Source organism: Pseudopodoces humilis, chromosome 31 (genome assembly GCF_049639895.1).
Source record: "Pseudopodoces humilis isolate 2021_Gansu_Grassland_sample_001 chromosome 31, ASM4963989v1, whole genome shotgun sequence".
NCBI classification, from domain to species: Eukaryota; Metazoa; Chordata; class Aves; order Passeriformes; family Paridae; genus Pseudopodoces; species Pseudopodoces humilis.
In genome coordinates, this window is record NC_142230.1 from 544,760 (window position 1) to 565,764 (window position 21,005).

At 55.8% G+C, this 21,005-nt stretch overlaps 1 protein-coding gene across 2 annotated transcripts; it reads right to left on the reverse strand.

Annotated features, from left to right (window-relative positions):
- Positions 1-2,771: 2,771 nt before the first annotated feature.
- On the reverse strand, positions 2,772-20,999 carry NCSTN (nicastrin). 2 transcript variants are annotated; one of them, XM_088068701.1, is made up of 18 exons: positions 20,871-20,999; positions 20,781-20,828; positions 19,360-19,464; positions 18,299-18,422; positions 17,747-17,865; positions 16,540-16,685; positions 15,512-15,665; positions 14,345-14,454; positions 13,359-13,511; positions 12,215-12,319; positions 11,805-11,882; positions 10,349-10,518; positions 9,539-9,641; positions 8,853-8,948; positions 8,506-8,593; positions 7,251-7,402; positions 4,753-4,965; positions 2,772-3,755 (listed from the first exon to the last, which is right to left on the reverse strand). In XM_088068701.1, exons 1-18 carry the CDS (start codon positions 20,977-20,979, stop codon positions 3,639-3,641), a joined length of 2,190 nt encoding a protein of 729 aa, XP_087924827.1. In that variant the 5' UTR covers positions 20,980-20,999; the 3' UTR covers positions 2,772-3,638. The 2 variants fall into 2 exon arrangements, with proteins under 2 accessions (XP_087924827.1, XP_087924826.1); XM_088068700.1 differs by having other exon boundaries at positions 20,781-20,999.
- Positions 21,000-21,005: the final 6 nt, after the last annotated feature.

Below are 21,005 nucleotides of genomic sequence, written 5' to 3' on the forward strand. Positions count from 1 at the left end.
GTTCTGCCCCCGCTCTCTTGGGATTCTCCCCCTTCAGCTCCGGGAAAATCGGGAAAATCGGGAAAATCCGCTCCGATCCCGGCAGCTCCCAGCGCCCCCATCCCGCACTTGGGAATCTCCCGGAGCTCCCGATCCAGCCGGGATCATTCCCGTTCTTCCCGGGGATCCGGGATCATTCCCGCTCTTCCCGGGGATCCGGGATCATTCCCGCTCTTCCCGGGGACCCGGGATCATTCCCGCTCTTCCCGGGGATCCGGGATCATTCCCGCTCTTCCCGGGGATCCGGGATCATTCCCGCTCTTCCCGGGGACCCGGGATCATTCCCGCTCTTCCCGGGGATCCGGGATCCCTCTCGCTCTTCCCGGGACATTGCGGGGCTCTCCCTCCCGCGTTCCTTCCTGTCCCTGTCCCCATCCCTGTCCCCATCCCTCTCCCCACTGTCCCCCCGTTGTGTTCCCCCCTCCTGTCCCCGTTGTGTCCCCCCCGTGTCCCCCGCTCTGTCCCCGTGTCCCCCCCTCCTGTCCCCCCTGTGTCCCCCCCTCCTGTCCCCGTGACCCCCCCTCCTGTCCCCGTTGTGTCCCCCCCGTTGTGTCCCCCCCGTGTCCCCCGCTCTGTCCCCGTGTCCCCCCCTCCTGTCCCCGTTGTGTCCCCCCCGTTGTGTCCCCGCTGTCGCAGCTGAGCCCGCGCGGCTCCGCCCGAGGCTCCGGGGCCGTTCCGGAGCAGCTGCGGCAGCGGCGGGCGCGGAGCCCGAGCGGGGGGGCGGGAACGGAACGGGGACAGGAGGGGACAGGGACAGGGACAGGAGGGGACAGGGACAGGGACAGGAGGGGACAGAGGGGACAGGAGGGGACAGAGGGGACAGGAGGGGACAGGAGGGGACAGGGACAGGAGGGGACAGGACAGGAGGGGACAGGAGGGGACGGGAGGGGACAGGGACAGGGACAGGAGGGGACAGGGACAGGGACAGGAGGGGACAGAGGGGACAGGAGGGGACAGAGGGGACAGGAGGGGACAGGAGGGGACAGGAGGGGACAGGGACAGGAGGGGACAGAGGGGACAGGAGGGGACAGAGGGGACAGGAGGGGACAGGGGGGACAGGAGGGGACAGGAGGGGACAGGGACAGGAGGGGACAGGAGGGGACAGGGACAGGAGGGGACAGAGGGGACAGGAGGGGACAGAGGGGACAGGAGGGGACAGGAGGGGACAGGGACAGGAGGGGACAGAGGGGACAGGAGGGGACAGAGGGGACAGAGACAGCGACAGACACACAGGGGATGGGGACAGGAGGGGAGAGGGATGGGGATGGGGACAGGGATGGGGATGGGGATGGGGACAGGGATGGGGATGGGGACAGGGACTGGGGACAGGGACAGAGCGGCGGAGCCTGGAGCGGCTCCCGGATCATTCCCGGCACGGCCCCATCCCAAATCCCAAATCCCGATCCCAAATCCCAATTCCCAAATCCCAAATCCCGATCCCAAATCCCATTCCCCAACTCCCAAACCCCCCCCCCGCCGCCCCGAGGGGATTTTTGGGATCGTTCCCGGCTCCCCCCCCCCGCATCCATCGCTCCCCACCCCCGTCCCAAATCCCAAATCCCAAATCCCAAATCCCAAATCCCAAATCCCACATTCCCAGCTCCCCATCCATCATTCCCGATCCCACATTCCCAGCCCGGATCCCCCTCCCCGCCGTCCCGAGGGGATTTTTTGGGATCGTTCCCGGTGCGGCCGCAGCTGAGGCCGCGGGCTCCGGGCGCAATTCCAGCCGGGAATGAGCCGGGAATGAGCCGGGAGCTGCCAGCGCTCCCCGCCGGGAATTCCAGGCGCTTTTCCCATCCCGGCTGCTCCTGGAACGGGATCCGGGAGCTCCGGGCTGATCCCAAAAAACCGGCCGGGATTGGGGACACGGATCCGGGATCCCTTTCCCGGGAAATTCCCGGCGGGATGAGCCCGGCTTTTCCCTCTTTCCCCGCCGGGATTCCCGGCTGGAATTGCTGGGAATGGGGGATTCCATCGGGGGATGGCCCGAGGATCCCGGAGATCCCAAAGATCCCGAAGATCCCAAAGATCCCCCGGACTCGGGAAGGTCCCGCGGCGCAGCCGGGATTTCCCTCATTCCCAGTCCCAGCAATTCCCGGGATTTCCCTCATTCCCAACCCCAGCAATTCCCGGGATTTCCCTCATTCCCAGCCCCAGCAATTCCCGGGATTTCCCTCATTCCCAGTCCCAGCAATTCCCGGGATTTCCCTCATTCCCAACCCCAGCAATTCCCGGGATTTCCCCCGTTCCCAACCCCAGCAATTCCCGGGATTTCCCTCATTCCCAACCCCAGCAATTCCCGGGATTTCCCTCATTCCCAACCCCAGCAATTCCCGGGATTTCCCTCGTTCCCAACCCCAGCAATTCCCGGGATTTCCCTCATTCCCAGCCCCAGCAATTCCCGGGATTTCCCTCATTCCCAGCCCCAGCAATTCCCGGGATTTCCCTCATTCCCAACCCCAGCAATTCCCGGGATTTCCCTCATTCCCAGCCCCAGCAATTCCCGGGATTTCCCTCATTCCCAGCCCCAGCAATTCCCGGGATTTCTCCCCTCGGGATTCTCTCCCAGGCGGCTCCGGGGCCTCATTCCCGTTTTTCCAGGAATTCCCAGCTTTTACCCACCCAATCCCGGCTCCTCCCCATTCCCAAACTCCCCCGATTCCCAGAGATTTTTCCCTTTTTGGCGGCTCCGAGGAGGAAAAACCCGGAAATCCGGAAGTTTCCTTGGGAATTCCATGGATTTATTTATAATATTTACAAATCCCAAGGAAAAAAAAGGGAATTTTTCCATCGGGATATTCCCAGAACCCCTGGAATTCCTCACAATTCCCCAAAAAAAAAACCCCCCCTTTATCCTTCCTTTATCTGGATTTTGGGAGAAAGGATGGATCCAACCGGGAATTCCGGGAAAATTCTGGGAATTCCCCACCCAGGGCACCGGATCGATCCAGAAATTCCAGGAATTTTCCCCTCAGGGAAGCGGGAATTCCGGGAATTTTCCAGTCAGGGCGTGGAATCCGAACAGGAATTTTGGGAATTTCCCTCCCAGGGCAGAGAATCCAACCCGGAATTCCGGGAATTCCCCACTCAGGGTGTTGATCCAACCCGGAATTCCGGGAATTCCCCACTCAGGGTGTTGATCCAACCCGGAATTCCGGGAATTCCCCACTCAGGGTGTTGATCCAACCCAGAATTCCAGGAATTCCCTCCCAGGGAAGAGAATCCAACCCGGAATTCCGGGAATTCCCTCCCAGGGCAGAGAATCCAACCCGGAATTCCGGGAATTCCCCACTCAGGGTGTTGATCCAACCCGGAATTCCAAGAATTCCCCGCTCAGGGTGTTGATCCAACCCGGAATTCCCATCCAGGGCAGAGAATCCAACCCGGAATTCCGGGAATTCCCCACTCAGGGTGTTGATCCAACCTGGAATTCCGGGAATTCCCTCCCAGGGCAGAGAATCCAACCCGGAATTCCGGGAATTCCCCCCAGGCGCCGTTCCCCGGGAACCCCTCTCCCCTTTCCCAGCTCTGGGAGGGGGATTCCCGAGGCCGATCCCGGTTTTTCCCGGTTTTTCCCGGCGGCTTTTCCCGGATTTTCAGTATCCGGAGGGGCCGGGGGGGGTCCCGAAGAGGAGCTGGGCCCGGGAGCTGATGAGGAAGGTGAAGAGGAGGGACAGGAGCAGCACCAGGAGCCCCAGGAGCAGCGTCAGCAGCTGGAAAACACCGGAATTCCGGGAGCGGGAGTCAGGAAATCCGGGATTTGGGGAGGGGGAATTGGGATTTGGGGGGGGGGGGGTTGGGAATTGGGGATTTGGGAATTCTGGGATTTGGGCATTGGGAGTTTGGGGATTGGGAATTCCGGGATTTGGGGATTTGGGATTTGGGATTTGGGAATTCTGGGATTTGGGGATTTGGGATTTGGGAATTCTGGGATTTGGGCATTGGGAGTTTGGGGATTGGGAATTCCGGGATTTGGGGAATTGGGGATTTGGGATTTGGGATTTGAGAATTTGGGGATTTGGTGGTTTGGGAATTCTGGAATTCTGGGTTTTGGGGGGGTTTGGGATTGGGGGATTTGGAGGTTTTTGATTTGGGGATTTGGGAATTCTGGGATTTGGGAGTTTGGGGATTGGGAATTCCGGGATTTGGGGATTTAGAGGTTTAGGATTTGGGAATTCCAGGATTTTGGGGGATTTGAGAATTTGGGGATTTGAAGCTTTGGGAATTTGGATGTTCGGGGATTTGGGAATTCTGGGATTTGGGGGGGGTTGGGGGATTTGGAGATTTGAGATTTGGGAATTCTGGGATTTGGGGGATTTGAGGGCACTGGGAATTTGGGATCGGGAGTTCGGGATTTGGGACTGGGAAATCGGGAATTGGGAGTTTGGGGATTGGGAATTTGGGGCTGGGGATTTGGAATGGGGGATTTGGGGGGATTGGGAATTCTGGGATTTGGGGGGATTTGGAATGGGGGAATTGGGGGGATTGGGAATTCTGGGATTTGGGGGGATTTGGAATGGGGGATTTGGGGGAAATTGGGAATTCTGGGATTTGGGGGGATTGGGAATGGGGGATTTGGGGGAATTGGGAATTTTGGGAATTTGGGGCTGGGGGATTGGGGATCGGGGATTTTGAGGACTGGAGATTCGGGAATTTGGGAATTCTGGGATTTCGGGAATCAGGGAATTGGGGAAGGATTCCCCGCGGCACCTCCAGCTCCCTGCTGGCCACCAGGAAGAGGCGAGCCCGGATCTCCTTCCAGCGGCTCTCGGTCCAGGTGGAGAATTCCCGGGAATCCCAGCGGCGCAGCTCGAAGGCCGGGGACAGCGCCGGGGCCAGGCGGGCGCCGGATCGGACACAGCCCGGGAATCTGCGGCTGGAATTGTCCAGCAGGGGACCCTGCACCCAGCGGTACTCGAACAGCTGGAAAACAACAGGGGAACAGCTGGGGAACAGCTGGAGAACAGCTGGGGAACAGCTGGGGAACAGCTGGAGAACAGCTGGAAAACAACAGGGGAACAGCTGGGGAACAACAGGAGAACAGCTGGAAAACAACAGGAGAACAGCTGGAGAAACAACAGCGGGAAAACAACAGGGAACAGCGGGAGAACAACAACTGGAAAAACATCTGGCACACAGCTGGAAAACATCTGGAAAAAACAGCTGGAAAAACAGCTGGAAAAACATCTGGAACACAGCTGGAAAAACATCTGGAACACAGCTGGAAAAACAGCTGGAAAAACAGCTGGAACACAGCTGAAAAACATTGGAAAAACAGCTGGAAAAACAGCTGGAAAAACATCGGAAAACCAGCTGGAAAACCAGCTGGAAAAACAGCTGGAAAAACAGCTGGAACACAGCCGGATCACAGCTGGAAAAACATCTGGAAAAACATCTGGAAAAACATCTGGAACACAGCTGAAAAACATCGGAAAAACAGCCGGATCACAGCTGGAACACAGCCGGATCACAGCTGGAAAAACAGCTGGAAAAACATCTGGAACACAGCTGGAAAAACATCTGGCACACAGCTGGAAAACATCGGAAAAACAGCTGGAAAAACAGCTGGAAAAACAGCTGGAAAAACAGCTGGAAAAACATCTGGAACACAGCTGGAAAACATCTGGAACACATCTGGAAAACAGCTGGAAAACAGCTGGAAAAACAGCTGGATCACAGCTGGAAAAACAGCTGGATCACAGCTGGAAAAACAGCTGGATCACAGCTGGAAAACATCTGGAAAAAACAGCTGGAAAAAACAGCTGGAAAAAACATCTGGAAAAAACATCTGGAAAAAACATCTGGAAAAAACATCTGGAAAAAACATCTGGAAAAAACATCTGGAACACAGCTGGAAAAACAGCTGGAAAAACATCTGGAAAAACATCTGGCACACAGCTGGAAAAAACCAACAGCTGGCAAACCGGGCTAATTGGGAATGGGACCCTGCACCCAGAGGTGCTCAAACAGCTGGAAAATCGGAACAATCGGGACAATCGGGACAATCGGAACAATCGGGACAATCGGAACAATCGGGACAATCGGGACAATCGGGACAATCGGGACAATCGGAACAATCGGAACAATCGGAACAATCAGAACAATCGGAACAATCGGAACAATCGGGATAATCAGGAATGGGAGCTCCCGGCTGGGAATCCTGGATCCCATTCCCGCCCCCACTCACCCACGGAAGCCGTTCCCAGCTTTCCCCAGGTCCCGTCCCAATCCCAATCCCGGCAGCTCAACTGGGGCTGCGTTCCCGGCGTCCTCCCGGGATCCTGGCCCCGACACTCCCAGTGACATCCCAGTGACATCCCAGTGACATCCCAGTGACATCCCAGTGACATCCCAGTGACATCCCAGTGACATCCCAGTGACATTCCCAGTGACATCCCAGTGACATCCCAGTGACATTCCCAGTGACATCCCAGTGACACTCCCAGTGACATCCCAGTGACATCCCAGTGACATCCCAGTGACATCCCAGTGACATCCCAGTGACACTCCCAGTGACATCCCAGTGACATCCCAGTGACATCCCAGTGACACTCCCAGTGACATTCCCGGGATTCCGGAGCTCACCTCGGGCTGCGTTCCCGGTGTTTTCCCGGGATCCTGGCCCCGACACTCCCAGTGACATCCCAGTGACATCTCAGTGACATCCCAGTGACATCCCAGTGACATCCCAGTGACATCCCAGTGACATTCCAGTGACATCCCAGTGACATTCCAGTGACATTCCCAGTGACACTCCCAGTGACATCCCAGTGACATCCCAGTGACATCCCAGTGACATCCCAGTGACATCCCAGTGACATTCCCAGTGACATTCCCAGTGACATTCCAGTGACATTCCCAGTGACATCCCAGTGACATCCCAGTGACATTCCCAGTGACATTCCCAGTGACACTCCCAGTGACATCCCAGTGACATCCCAGTGACATCCCAGTGACATTCCCAGTGACATTCCCAGTGACATCCCAGTGACATCCCAGTGACACTCCCAGTGACATCCCAGTGACATCCCAGTGACACTCCCAGTGACATCCCAGTGACATCCCAGTGACATCCCAGTGACACTCCCAGTGACATTCCCGGGATTCCGGAGCTCACCTCGGGCTGCGTTCCCGGTGTTTTCCCGGGATCCTGGCCCCGACACTCCCAGTGACATTCCCAGTGACATTCCCGGGATTCTGGAGCTCACCTCGGGCTGCGTTCCCGGTGTTTTCCCGGGATCCTGGCACTGCTCCCGGCTCAGGTTCAGCCGCGTTCCCGTCAGGTTGGCCAGAGCCGCCTGCAGCAGCTGGGTCGTGTTGGCCGGGCTGGCCACGGCCACGTAGTGCTGGGGAAACGGGCCTGGAAAACCGGGAATGGGAAATCATGGAAAACCGGGAATGGGAAATCATGGAAAACCGGGAATGGGAATGGAAAACCGGGAATGGGAAATCATGGAAAACCGGGAATGGGAATGGAAAACCGGGAATGGGAAATCATGGAAAACCGGGAATGGGAAATCATGGAAAACCGGGAATGGGCATGGAAAAACGGGAATGGGAAATCATGGAAAACCGGGAATGGGAAATCATGGAAAACCGGGAATGGGAAATCATGGAAAACCGGGAATGGGAATGGAAAAACAGGAATGGGAAATCATGGAAAACCGGGAATGGGAAATCATGGAAAACCGGGAATGGGAAATCATGGAAAACCGGGAATGGGAAATCATGGAAAACCGGGAATGGGAATGGAAAACCGGGAATGGGAAATCATGGAAAACCGGGAATGGGAAATCATGGAAAACCGGGAATGGGAAATCATGGAAAACCGGGAATGGGCACGGGAAACGGGAATGGGAAATCATGGAAAACCGGGAATGGGCACGGGAAAACGGGAATGGGAACCACGGCCACGTAGTGATGCGGGAACGGGCCTGGAAAACCATGGAAAACCGGGAATGGGAATGGAAAAACGGGAATGGGAAATCATGGAAAACCGGGAATGGGCACGGACAAACGGGAATGGGAAACCGGGAATGGGAAACCAGGAATGGGCACGGGAAACTGGGAATGTGAGCCATGGCCACGTAGTGCTGGGGAAACGGGCCTGGAAAAACGGGAATGGGAATGGAAAACCATGGGAAACCGGGAATGGGAAACCGGGAATGGGAAACTGGGAATGGACACGAAAAATTAGGAATGAAGGGAATTCCCAATGGGAATGGGAAACCGGGAATGGGCATGGAAAATCGGGAATGGGAATGGGAAACAACCGGGAATGGGAAACCGGGAATGGGAATTGGAAACCATTCCCACAGCCACATAGTGGTGAGGGAACGGGCCTGGAAAACCATGGGAAAACCAGGAATTGTGTCTGGAAAACCGGGAATTGTGTCTGGAAAACCGGGAATTGTGTCTGGAAAACCGGGAATTGTGTCTGGAAAACCGGGAATCGCGTCTCACCCAGGATCCCGGCCTGGTCGGGTTTGATCAGGGACTGGAACCAGGAATTGTTGGAGTCGATCAGGAATCCGTAGAGCAGCCGGGCGACCTGGGAACATCCCGGAATTCCCACATGGAACGGGGGAAAAACCGGGAATTCTGGGGGTGGGGAAGGAGCTGGAATTGCGGGAGGGGGGAGCGGGGATCCCGGGGAAAGCGGGAATTCAGATCCCGGGAAAATCGGGAATTCCTGCTCCAGGGACTCTGGGAAAATTGGGCATTCCAGGGAAACCGGTGATCCCAGGACACTTGTGGATCCCCAGCATTCCCGGGATCCCCAGCATTCCCAGAATTCCCGCCATTCCCACCGTTTTGGGATCAGCCTGGATGCTCGCGGCTCCCTCGGTGCCTCCGGCCCACCAGAAGAGCGTCCGGGCCAGCAGCGTCCCCACCTGGGCCAGCGCCTGCCGGGAATGCGGGAATTCGTTCCCGGAATTCCGGGAATTCTGGGAATTCCCGGGAAAGCGCCTGGCCCAGAGCCCCGCCCTCTCCTCCAATTCCCGCCCCATTCCCGCCCTTCCCTCCCTCCCCTCCAATTCCTGCCCAAATCCTGGGAATGCCCTGGATCCCAAATCCCAAACCCCAGGAATTCCCTGGAATCCCCTGGAGCCCCAATCCCAGATCCCAAATCCTGGGAATCTGCTGGATCCCAAACCCCAGGAATTCCCTGGATCCCAACTCCCAGGAACCTCCCAGATCCCAACTCCCAGAAATTCCCTTGACCCCGAATCCCAAGAATCCCGGGAATCCCCTGGATTCCAAATCCTGGGAATCTGCTGGATCCCAAACCCCAGGAATTCCCTGGATCCAAAATCCCAGCTCCTGAATCCCGGGAATCCCCCGGGTCCCGAATCCCAGGAACCTCCCAGATCCCAAATCCTGGGAACCCCCTGGATCCCGAATCCCAGCTCCTGAATCCCGGGAATTCCCTTCATCCCAAATCCCAGGAATCCCAGGAATCCCCCGGGTCCCAAATCCCGGGAATGCCGCGGACCCGGGCGGTGTCGGAGACGAATTCCAGCCGCTCCTCGGGGCTGGATCCCTCGGGATAACGGAGCCCGATGCTCTCGGCCGTGTCGTAAATGCTCTCGAAATACCTGCAGAGGAAAACCGGGAAAGATCCGGGAAAGATCCGGGAAAAAATCCCGGGACAAAATCCTGAAAAATCCGGGACAAAATCCTGAAAAATCCGGGACAAAATCCTGAAAAATCCGGGACAAAATCTGGGGAAAATCCGGGGGAAATGTGGGAAAAATCTGGGACAAAGCGCAGGGAAAAATCGGGAAAAAATCTTGGGGAAAATCCAGGAAAAAAATCTGGGAAAAACCTGGAGAAAATCCAGGACAGAATCCGAGGGAAAATCCAGGGGAAAAAAAAAAAAATCTGGGAAAAAAATCTGGGAAAAGAATCCCAGAAAGCCGGGATTTTTTGGGGATTTTTGCCGATTCCCAGAGTTTCCTCCGGAAAAGCCGGATCGGGGTCACCGGGGGCGATCCCAGAAAAAGCCGGGATCGGCTCCGAGCTGTGGAATTCCCATATTCCCGGATCTCCCTGCTGCGGAATTCCCGGAATTCCCGGTTTTTCCCTGCCGTTGAATTCTGGAATTCCCGGATTTCTGGATTTTCCCTGCTGTGGAATTCCCAGATTTCCCATCACTCTGGGATTTCCCTGCTGTGGAATTCCCGGATTTTCCCTGCTGTGGGATTCCCGGAATTCCCGGATTTTCCCTGCTGTGGGATTCCCGGAATTCCCGGATTTTCCCTGCTGTGGGATTCCCGGAATTGCCGGCATTCCCGGTTTTTACCTGCTGTGGAATTGCTCCCGGTGGTCGCTCAGCAGCACCCCCGGGATGCTCCGGGCCCGCAGGAACCTCTGGAATGCCGAGGGGGGGAGGGGCCGGGAGAATCCCGGTTCCCGCACGGAGACGCCGGAGCCGGAGGCGGCGACACCGAGAGCGGCCAGGAGAGCCCGGACCTGGAAAAGCGGGAATGTGGGGGTGGGAACAGCGGGAACAGCGGGAACAATGGGAATGGGAACAATGGGAACAGCGGGAACAATGGGAACAGCGGGAACAGCGGGAACAATGGGAACAATGGGAACAGCGGGAATGTGGGGGTGGGAACAGCGGGAACAGCGGGAACAATGGGAACAATGGGAACAGCGGGAACAGCGGGAACAGCGGGAACAATGGGAACAATGGGAACAGCGGGAACAGCGGGAACAGCGGGAACAATGGGAACAGCGGGAACAATGGGAACAATGGGAATGGGAACAATGGGAACAGCGGGAATGTGGGGGTGGGAACAGCGGGAACAGCGGGAACAATGGGAACAATGGGAACAGCGGGAACAATGGGAACAATGGGAACAGCGGGAACAATGGGAACAATGGGAACAGCGGGAACAATGGGAACAATGGGAACAATGGGAACAGCGGGAACAATGGGAACAGCGGGAACAATGGGAACAGCGGGAACAATGGGAACAGCGGGAACAATGGGAACAATGGGAATGGGAACAATGGGAACAGCGGGAACAATGGGAACAATGGGAACAGCGGGAACAATGGGAACAATGGGAATGGGAACAATGGGAACAGCGGGAACAATGGGAACAGCGGGAACAATGGGAACAATGGGAACAGCGGGAACAATGGGAACAGCGGGAACAGCGGGAACAATGGGAACAATGGGAACAACAGGAATGGCAACAGCAGGAACAGCAGGAACAATGGGAATGGGAACAATGGGAATGGGGATGGGAAAAATGGGAACAACGGGAATGGGAACAATGGGAACAATGGGAATAGCGGGAACAATGGGAACAATGGGAACAGCGGGAACAGTGGGAACAGCGGGAACAATGGGAACAGCGGGAATGGGAATGGACGGGAATGGGAACAATGGGAACAACGGGAATGAGAACAATGGGAACAATGGGAATATGGGAACGGGGGAATGCGGATGGAAAATCGGGAATGGGAACAACGGGAAGGGAATGGGGATGTGGGAATGGGGACGGAAAAATGGGAATGGGAACAATGGGAATGGGGGAATGGGGATGTGGGAATGGGAATGTTGGAATGCCGGGAATGCCGGGAACGCCCCCAGCGGGACGGGATGGGAAATCCTGCTGGGAATTCCGGATTTTCCCGGGATATTCGGGATGGGGATTTTCGGTTGGAACATCCACGGAAAAGGGAATTTGGGAATTCCCGGGGATTTCTCGGGATGAGGAACATTCCCGGGATTCCGGCCTCACCTGCTCGTCCACGGATTCGTTCCGGCGGGAGATGGGATCCGTGTGCAGCCAGAGCACGGAGTCGTTCCGCAGCGCCACCTGGAATTCCAGGGAAAAATCCCGGCTGGGATGGGAATTCCAGGGAAAAACCCCGGCTGGGATGGAAATTCCAGGGAAAAACCCCGGCTGGGATGGGAATTCCAGGGAAAAACCCCGGCTGGGATGGGAATTCCAGGGAAAAACCCCGGCTGGGATGGGAATTCCAGGGAAAAATCCCGGCTGGGATGGGAATTCCAGGGAATTTGGGGGGAAATTCAGGGGGGAATTCAGGGAATTCTGAGGGAAACTCCGGGAATTCCAGGGGAAACTCTGGGTGGGAATCTCGGCTCCAGGATTCCCCGGGAATTTTTTCCCTCTGGAATTTCCCGGACCTGGCCCAGCTCCAGGAAGGCTCCGACGTTTTCCAGGCGCAGCGGGAATTTCTCCTGCTCCATGTCCCAAACCAGGCGGGAGCTGCCGATGTAATCGAAGCTCTCCTGGAAAAGGGAATTCCGGGAATTGCGGCTGGGAGCCGGGAAAAGGGGGAAAAAAAGGGGGAAAAAAGCCAGGAAAAAAAACACGGAAAAAAAAATGGAAAAAATCCAAGGAAAAGGAGGAGGAAAAGAAGGGAAAAGAAGGGAAAAGGAAGGAAATGGAGACGGAGCCAATCCCATCCAAAATCCTGGGAAAAAAACCCCATTCCCGAGGGCTGGGCTGGGATCTGGGGCTGATCCCGAGGGCTTGGGCTGGATCCTGAGGGTTTGGAGCCAATCCCAAGGATTTGGAGCCAATCCCAAGGATTTGGGGCCAATCCTGAGGATTTGGGGCCAATCCCGAGGATTTGGGGCCAATCCCGAGGATTTGGGGCCAATCCCGAGGATTTGGGGCCAGTCCCGAGGATTTGGGGCCAGTCCCGAGGATTTGGGGCCAATCCCAAGGATTTGGGGCCAGTCCCAAGGATTTGGGGCCAATCCCGAGGATTTGGGGCCAATCCCAAGGATTTGGAGCCAATCCCAAGGATTTGGGGCCAATCCCGAGGATTTGGGGCCAATCCCGAGGATTTGGGGCCAATCCCGAGGATTTGGGGCCAATCCCGAGGATTTGGGGCCAGTCCCAAGGATTTGGGGCCAATCCCGAGGATTTGGGGCCAATCCCGAGGATTTGGGGCCAGTCCCGAGGATTTGGGGCCAATCCCAAGGATTTGGGGCCAGTCCCGAGGATTTGGGGCCAGTCCCGAGGATTTGGGGCCAGTCCCGAGGATTTGGGGCCAATCCTCGGGATTTGGGGCCAGTCCCAAGGATTTGGGGCCAATCCCGAGGATTTGGGGCCAATCCCGAGGATTTGGGGCCAATCCCAAGGATTTGGGGCCAATCCCGAGGATTTGAGGCCAATCCTGAGGATCTGGGCTGGATCCTGAGGCTCTGGGGTCAATCCCAAGGAATCGGGGATGATCCCGAGGATTTGGGGCCGGATCCCGAGGATTTGGGGCCGGATCCCGAGGATTTGGGGCCGATCCCACGGGAATTCCGCTCTCACCCCCTGGAAGAAGACGAAGAGAACGTTCCGGGGCAGGAGCTGCGATCCCGGAGCCGCCGCCAGAGCCTCGGCGGCCGCCAGGAGCAAAACCAACGGAGCCACCGAGGCCGCGGCCCCCGGAGCCACATTCCAGAAAAACGAGCGGCTGTCCACCTGGAAAAGCGGGAATGGCGACGGGAAAAACGGGAATGAGAGCGGGAACCCGCCAGAAAAACGTACCCAGGGATTTACCCGGGAATTTTCCAGGGATTTTTCCAGGATTTTCTCAGGGATTTTTCCAGGGATTTCTCCGGGATTTCCCAGGAATTTCTCTGTGATTTTCCCAGGACTTCCCCAGGGATTTTTCTCAGGATTTCTCCATGAATTCCCCAGGGATTTTCCCATGATTTCCCCAGGATTTTCTCAGTGATTTCTCAGGGATATCCCAAGAATTTCTCTGGGATTTTCTCAAGGATTTCCCCAGAGATTTTTCTCGGGATTTCTCTGTGTTTTCCCCAGGATTTTCCCAGGGAATTCTCTGGGATTTCTCTGCAATTTCCCAGGGATTTTTCCATGATTTTCCCAGGATTTTCTCAAGGATTTTCCCAGGGATTTTCTCAGGGATTTCTCTGGGATTTCCCTGGAATTTTTCCCAGGATTTCTCTGGGATTTTCCCAGGATTTCCTCAGGGATTTCTCTGGGATTTCCCTGGGATTTTCTCAAGGATTTTCCCAGGGATTTCTCAGGGAATTTTCAGGGATTTCCCCAAGGATTTTTCCTGGGATTTCTCTGCAATTTCCCCAGGATTTTCCCAAGGATTTCCCCTGGGATTTCTCAGGGATTTCTCTGCAATTTCCCAGTGATCCTTCCACGATTTCCCCAAGGATTTCCCCAGGGATTTCCCCGGGGATTTTTCCTGGAATTTCCCTCGTGCTTTCCGGGTGTTTTTCCCAGGATTTTCCCGTTTTTCCGGGTGTTTTTCCCGGGATTCTCCCGGTTTTCCGTACCCGTGTGGCGGCCAGCACGAGGCGCTGCCCGGGCTCCACCTTCCCCGAGGCGTTGATGGGCTGCAGGGAGCTCCAGACGTTGAAATCCAGCAGCGGGTCGCACACGATCTCTGCGGGAACGGCGCCAAAATCCCGGGAATCGCCGGGAAAAACCGGGAAAACCCCGCGGGAATCCCGGCCGGGAAAAGGGGAGGAGTTAACGGGGTCGGGCTCCGAAGTTTGGGAAGAGAGGGGGGGAATTCCAGAGGGGATTCCATGGAAAAAAAAGGCAGGGATTGGTGGGATTTGGGGAGCTCCAGGCTTTGGAATCTCTGGGAAGAGAGGGAAACGTTCCTGGAGCTGGAATTGCAGCGAGAACGAGCGGAAAATCCCAATTTTTGGTGAAAAAATGGAATTCCTGAGGGGATTTTTATGGGAAAAAAGCAGGAATCACCGGGCTAGAGAGCAAAATCTGGGAATGGATCACCAGGAAGAGAGGAAAGCGCTGCAGGCATTGGAATAACGTCGGAAACGAGGCGGAAATTGGGAAAATTCCATGGAAACCGCCAGGGAAAATGGGACTGGGTGGGAAAAACTGGAATTCCTGAGGGAATTTTAGGGGGAAAATTAGGAATAACTGGGATAGAGAGTGAAATCTGGGAACGGATCACCAGGATGATCTGGGAAGGGAGGGAACCGCCGCGGGAGTCGGAATAAAAGGAGAAAGGAAGCAGGAAACGGGAGAATTCAACTGAAACTGTGGGGAAAATGGGATTCCATTGGAAAAGTCGGAATTCCTGAGGCAATTTTAATGGAAAAATAGCAAAAATCATGGGGATAGGGAGTGAAATCTGGGAATGAATCACCAGGAAGACCCGGGAAGGGAGGGAACCACCGCAGGAGTTGAAACAACAGCAGAAATGAGGCGGAAAGTGAGAGAATTCCATGGAAACCACGGGGAAAAATGGGATTCTGTTGGAAAAAGCGGAATTCCTGAGGGAATTGTTGTGGAAAAACAGCAAAAATCACGGGGATAGGGAGTGAAATCTGGGAAGGAAATCACCAGGAGGAACCGGGAAGAGAGGGAACCGCCGCGGGAGTCGGAATAAAAGGAGAAAAGGGGATGGAAAGCGGGAGAATTCCCGGGAAGCGGGCGGGAAAAGCGGGATGGGGAACGGGAATGCGCACCGGGGTTGATGCTGAAGGCGCTCTGCAGCGAGCTGCGGCGCATGCAGGTGGCCGTGCTGGCGGCGGCGTGCATGTGGGCCTGCAGCTGCAGCGCGCACAGCGGGAACGGCGGCGCCGCGCCGCCCGCGCCCGGCACGTTGTGAGCCAGGAAACACTGCCGGGAAAAACACGGGATAAGCGCTGGGAAACTCGTTCCGGGGAAAATCCCGCGTTCCTTCCATGTTCCCGTCCTCCTAGGAAATCCTGGTGTTCACGGCGCATTCCTGAGGGAAAACCCCGCGCTCCTGGCCCATTCCTGAGGGAAAACCTGGCATTCCTGGCCCATTCCTGAGGGAAAACCCCCATTCCCAGCCCATTCCTGAGGGAAAACCCCCATTCCTGGCCTATTCCTGAGGGAAAACCCCCATTCCTGGCCCATTCCTGAGGGAAAACCCCCATTCCTGGCCTATTCCTGAGGGAAAACCTGGCATTCCTGCCCCATTCCTGAGGGAAAACCCCCATTCCCAGCCCATTCCTGAGGGAAAACCTGGCATTCCTGCCCCATTCCTGAGGGAAAACCCCCATTCCTGGTCCATTCCTGAGGGAAAACCCCCATTCCCGGCCCATTCCTGAGGGAAAACCTGGCATTCCTGCCCCATTCCTGAGGGAAAACCCAGAGTTCCTGGCCTATTCCTGAGGTAAAACCTGTTGTTCTCAGCCCATTCCTGAGGGAAGACCCTGCATTCCCGGCCTATTCCCGATTTCCTGAGGGAAAACCCGGCATTCCCGGCCTATTCATGAGACAAAACCCAGCATTCCTGGCCCAGTCCCGGTTTCCTGAGGGAAAATCCCGGCATTCCCAGCCCATTCCTGAGGGAAAACCCCCATTCCTAGCCCATTCCCAGTTTCCTGAGGGAAAATGCCCATGTTCCCGGCCCATTCCCTTGCCCCGCATTCCCAGCCCATTCCTGAGGGAAAACCCCGGCATTCCCGGCCCATTCCTGAGGGAAAACCCCGGCATTCCCGGCCCATTCCCGGTTTTCCAGCACCTCTTTGATCAGCTGGGTCTCGTTGGCGTCCTCGAGCAGGAAAATGGGGAAGGGGAAATCCTCGAAGGCGAGGCCGCTCCCGCCGGGATTCCAGAGGGAGCCATTGCAGTGAGCGAACTGCGGCCCGTAGGCCTCCGAGTACAGCCCTGCCCGGAAAAACGGGAAAAAACGGGAAAATGTGAGGGGAAAGTGAGGGAAAAATGGGGAAATGTGAGGGAAAAATGGGGAAATGTGAGGGAAAAATGGGGAAATGTGAGGGAAAAATGGGGAAATGTGAGGGAAAAATGGGGAAATGTGAGGGAAAAATGGGGAAATGTGAGGGAAAAATGGGGAAATATGAGGGAAAAATGGGGAAATGTGAGGGAAAAATGGGGAAATGTGAAGGAAAAATGGGGAAATGTGAGGGAAAAATGGGGAAATATGAGGGGAAAATGGGGAAATGTGAGGGAAAAATGGGGAAATGTGAGGGAAAAATTGGGAAATGTGAGGGAAAAATGGGGAAATATGAGGGAAAAATGGGGAAATGTGAGGGAAAAATTGGGAAATGTGAAGGAAAAATGGGGAAATGTGAGGGAAAAATGGGGAAATATGAGGGGAAAATGGGGAAATGTGAGGGAAAAATGGGGAAATGTGAGGGAAAAATGGGGAAATGTGAGGGAAAAATGGGGAAATGTGAGGGAAAAATTGGGAAATATGAGGAGAAAATGGGAATGTATGAGGGGAAAGAGAGAGAAAAGTGGAGAAATACCAGAGAAAAATGAAAAATGTGACAGAAAAGGGGGAAAAGTGAGGGAGAAATAGGGAAATACGAAGGAAAAACAGGAAAATATGAGGTAAAAATGAGGAAATATGAAGGAAAGTTGGGAAATATGAGAAGAAAACGGGAATATATGAGAGGAAAGGGAGGGAAAAGTGGAGAAATACGACAGAAAAATGGAAAATATGAGGGAAAAGTGGGAAAATAGGTAATAATGGGGAAATATGAAGTAAAATTTGGGAAACGTGAAGGAAAGTTGCAAAATATGAAGGAAAACTGGGAAAAATGGGGAAATGTGAGGGGAAAAATGAGAGAAAAATGGGGAAAATATGGGGGGAAATTGGGAGAAAAATGAGAAAAAAATCAGAGAAAAATGGGAAAGAAACGAGAAAGAGAAAATGGGGAAAAAATGGGAAAAAGAAATGGGGAAAAGATTGGGATTTTCCTCACCAAATCCATCATTGGGACATTTCAATCCCGGGGAAAATCCTTGGGGAGGGGCGGGAGAGGCAGGGGAAACAGCCAGGCCAGAAATCCGGGAATTCTCCTTCAGCTGCATCAAAACTTTCCTGGAGGAGGGAAAACGGGGCTGGAATGAGGGGTGGATCCAGGGAAAAGTGAAATCCAACGGGGAAATCAAGGAAATGAAGGGAAAATTCCTGGATTTTGATCTTGGCAGAGCCGAAAACGCTGGGAAAAAAAATCACCGGGGAGAAAATTCCAACCGCGTCTTTCCCGGGAAAAGGAGCCCCAAGTCCATCCCGGGGTTAATTTTTCCCTCTTTTTTAAATCATGGATCAACGGCACGGATTCAGGAGTTCCCACAGGGCCCATCCCACAAAAAAAAAAAAAAGCAGGAAAAACCAAGTTTAGGAAGGAACAAATCCACGAAATCCCAACAAAACCAGGAACGCTCCGAGCCCGGGAGTCGGGAGTGACGGGCTTGGAAAACGGGATTTGATCCCAGATTTTTTTGGGCTTCCCAATCCCAAGAAAACCGACCTGGAGAAGAGATTCCCGTCCAGCAGGATCATGTAGGGGGGATGGGGCCCTTTGGAGAGCGGCCATTCCAGGTCTTCCTCCTTTTCCACCACGTGGATCACGCCCGTGTTCCCGCTCAGCGAGGCTGGAAAAGCGGGAGCGGCCCCTCAGCGTTCCGGGGAAACGGCGCAAATTCCACCGTTTTCCGTGGAAAAGCAAAGGGAAGGGGATGAGGGAGCGAGGGGGAGAGGTGAGGGGTGGAAATGCGGGAATTGCCCCCTCAGAATTCCCAATATTCCCTGGGAAAGCAGGGCAGGAGGATGAGGGATTCAGGGAAGAGCTGTGGGGTGGAAATCTGGGAATTGTGCCCTCAGAATTCCCTGGAAAAACAGGGCAGGAGGATGAGGGATTGAAGGGAAGAGCTGTGGGACAAAAATGTGGGAATTGTCCCCTCAGAATTCCCAAATTTCTGCGGCTCTTGGACCGCCAGCCTCACCCTCAGACACCCCCCAGCATTCCCAAATCCCAGGATTCCCGGGAATTCCCAGGAATTCCCATTTCTCACCCTGGCAGCCGCTCTGGTGCGTGGCGCTGAGCACCCCCCAGCATTCCCAAATCCCAGAATTCCGGGAATTCCCAGAAATTCCCATTTCTCACCCTGGCAGCCGGTCTGGTGCGTGGCGTTGAGCACCCCCCAGCATTCCCAAATCCCGGAATTCCCGGGAATTCCCGTTTCTCACCCTGGCAGCCACTCTGGTGCGTGGCGCTGAGCACCCCCCAGCATTCCCAAATCCCGGAATTCCCGGGAATTCCCGTTTCTCACCCTGGCAGCCGCTCTGGTGCGTGGTGCTGAGCACCCCCCAGCATTCCCAAATCCCAGAATTCCCGGGAATTCCCAGAAATTCCCATTTCTCACCCTGGCAGCCGGTCTGGTGCGTGGCGCTGAGCACCCCCCAGCATTCCCAAATCCCCGAATTCCCGGGAATTCCCGTTTCTCACCCTGGCAGCCGCTCTGGTGCGTGGCGCTGAGCACCCCCCAGCATTCCCAAATCCCGGAATTCCCAGAAATTCCCATTTCTCACCCTGGCAGCCGGTCTGGTGCGTGGCGTTGAGCAGGCGCACGCAGGGCGCGGCGCGCTCCAGGGGGATGTAAATCTTCCTCTCCACCGAGCTGCTCCGGCACGGGCCTGCAGGGAATGAGGGAGAAATCCCGGGAATGGTGGAAAAATCCCGGGAATGGTGGTGGGAAAATCCCGGGAATGGCAGCGGGAAAAATCCTGGGAATGGGGGCAGGAAAATCCCGGGAATGGCAGCAGGAAAAATCCCGGGAATGGCAGAAAAATCCTGGGAATGGCGGCGGGAAAATCCCGGGAATGGTGGTGGGGAAATCCCAGGAATGGCAGCAGGAAAAATCCTGGGAATGGTGGCGGAAAAAATCCCGGGAATGGCGGTGGGGAAAAATCCCGGGAATGGCGGTGGGGAAAAATCCTGGGAATGGTGGCGGGAAAAATCCCGGGAATGGCAGAAAAATCCCGGGAATGGCGGTGGGGAAATCCCGGGAATGGCAGCGGGAAAAATCCTGGGAATGGGGGCAGGAAAATCCCGGGAATGGTGGTGGGAAAATCCCGGGAATGGTGGTGGGAAAATCCTGGGAATGGTGGCGGAAAAAATCCTGGGAATGGGGGCAGGAAAATCCCGGGAATGGCAGAAAAATCCCGGGAATGGCGGTGGGGAAAAATCCCGGGAATGGTGACAGGAAAATCCTGGGAATGGTGGCAGGAAAAATCCCGGGAATGGCAGAAAAATCCCGGGAATGGCGGTGGGAAAATCCCGGGAATGGCAGCAGGAAAAATCCTGGGAATGGGGGCAGGAAAATCCTGGGAATGGTGGCGGGAAAATCCCATCCCGGGAACCCCTCAGGAACATCCCAGGAATGGCTGAGGGACCCCAAAAAGGGTCAAAGGGGACCCCAAAAGGGCAATGGGGACCCCAAAAGGGATCCCAGAGGACCCCAAAGGGGCAATGGGGACCCCAAAGGGGCAATGGGGATCCCAAAAGTGTCACAGAGAGCCCCAAAAAGGGTCAAAGGGGACCCCAAAAGGGCAATGGGGACCCCAAAAGGGATCCCAGAGTACCCCAAAGGGGCAATGGGGACCCCAAAAGAGATCCCAGAGGACCCCAAAGGGGCAATGGGGACCCCAAAAGGGATCCCAGAGGACCTCAAAGTGCCACAGGGGACCCCAAAAAGATCCCAGAGGACCCCAAAGTGCCACAGGGGACCCCAAAAAGATCCCAGAGGACCCCAAAGTGCCACAGGGGACCCCAAAAAGATCCCAGAGGACCCCAAAGTGTCCCGGGTGACCCCAAAAAGATCCCAGAGGACCCCAAAGTGTCCCGGGTGACCCCAAAAAGATCCCAGAGGACCCCAAAGTGTCCCGGGTGACCCCAAAGAGGCTCCGGGAGGCTCTGAGCTCTCCCCTCCCCCTCCTCCCTCAGGCCTCACCCGCCGCCAGCGCGGCCACGAGCAGCGCGCGGAGCATCCGCAGGGAACTCCGGGCCGCTCCCGGAGAATTCCAGGCCGTTCCCAGGGAATTCCGGGCCGTTCCCAGGGAATTCCGGGCCGTTCCCAGGGAATTCCGGGCCGTTCCCAGGGAATTCCGGGCCGTTCCCAGGGAAGCCCGGCCCGGCCCGGCCGCCGCCATCACTGCCCGCGTCAGTTTCACTTCCG

Coding starts and splice junctions, on each gene's coding strand:
- NCSTN (XM_088068700.1), bottom strand. CDS start 20,979: ATGGCGGCGGCCGGGCCGGGCCGGGCTTCCCTGGGAACGGCCCGGAAT. Junction 14,455..15,511: donor CGCCTTCAGCATCAACCCCG/GTGCGCATTCCC, acceptor CCGTTCCCGCAG/AGATCGTGTGCGACCCGCTG. Junction 7,403..8,505: donor CGACCAGGCCGGGATCCTGG/GTGAGACGCGAT, acceptor CCGGTTTTCCAG/GCCCGTTTCCCCAGCACTAC.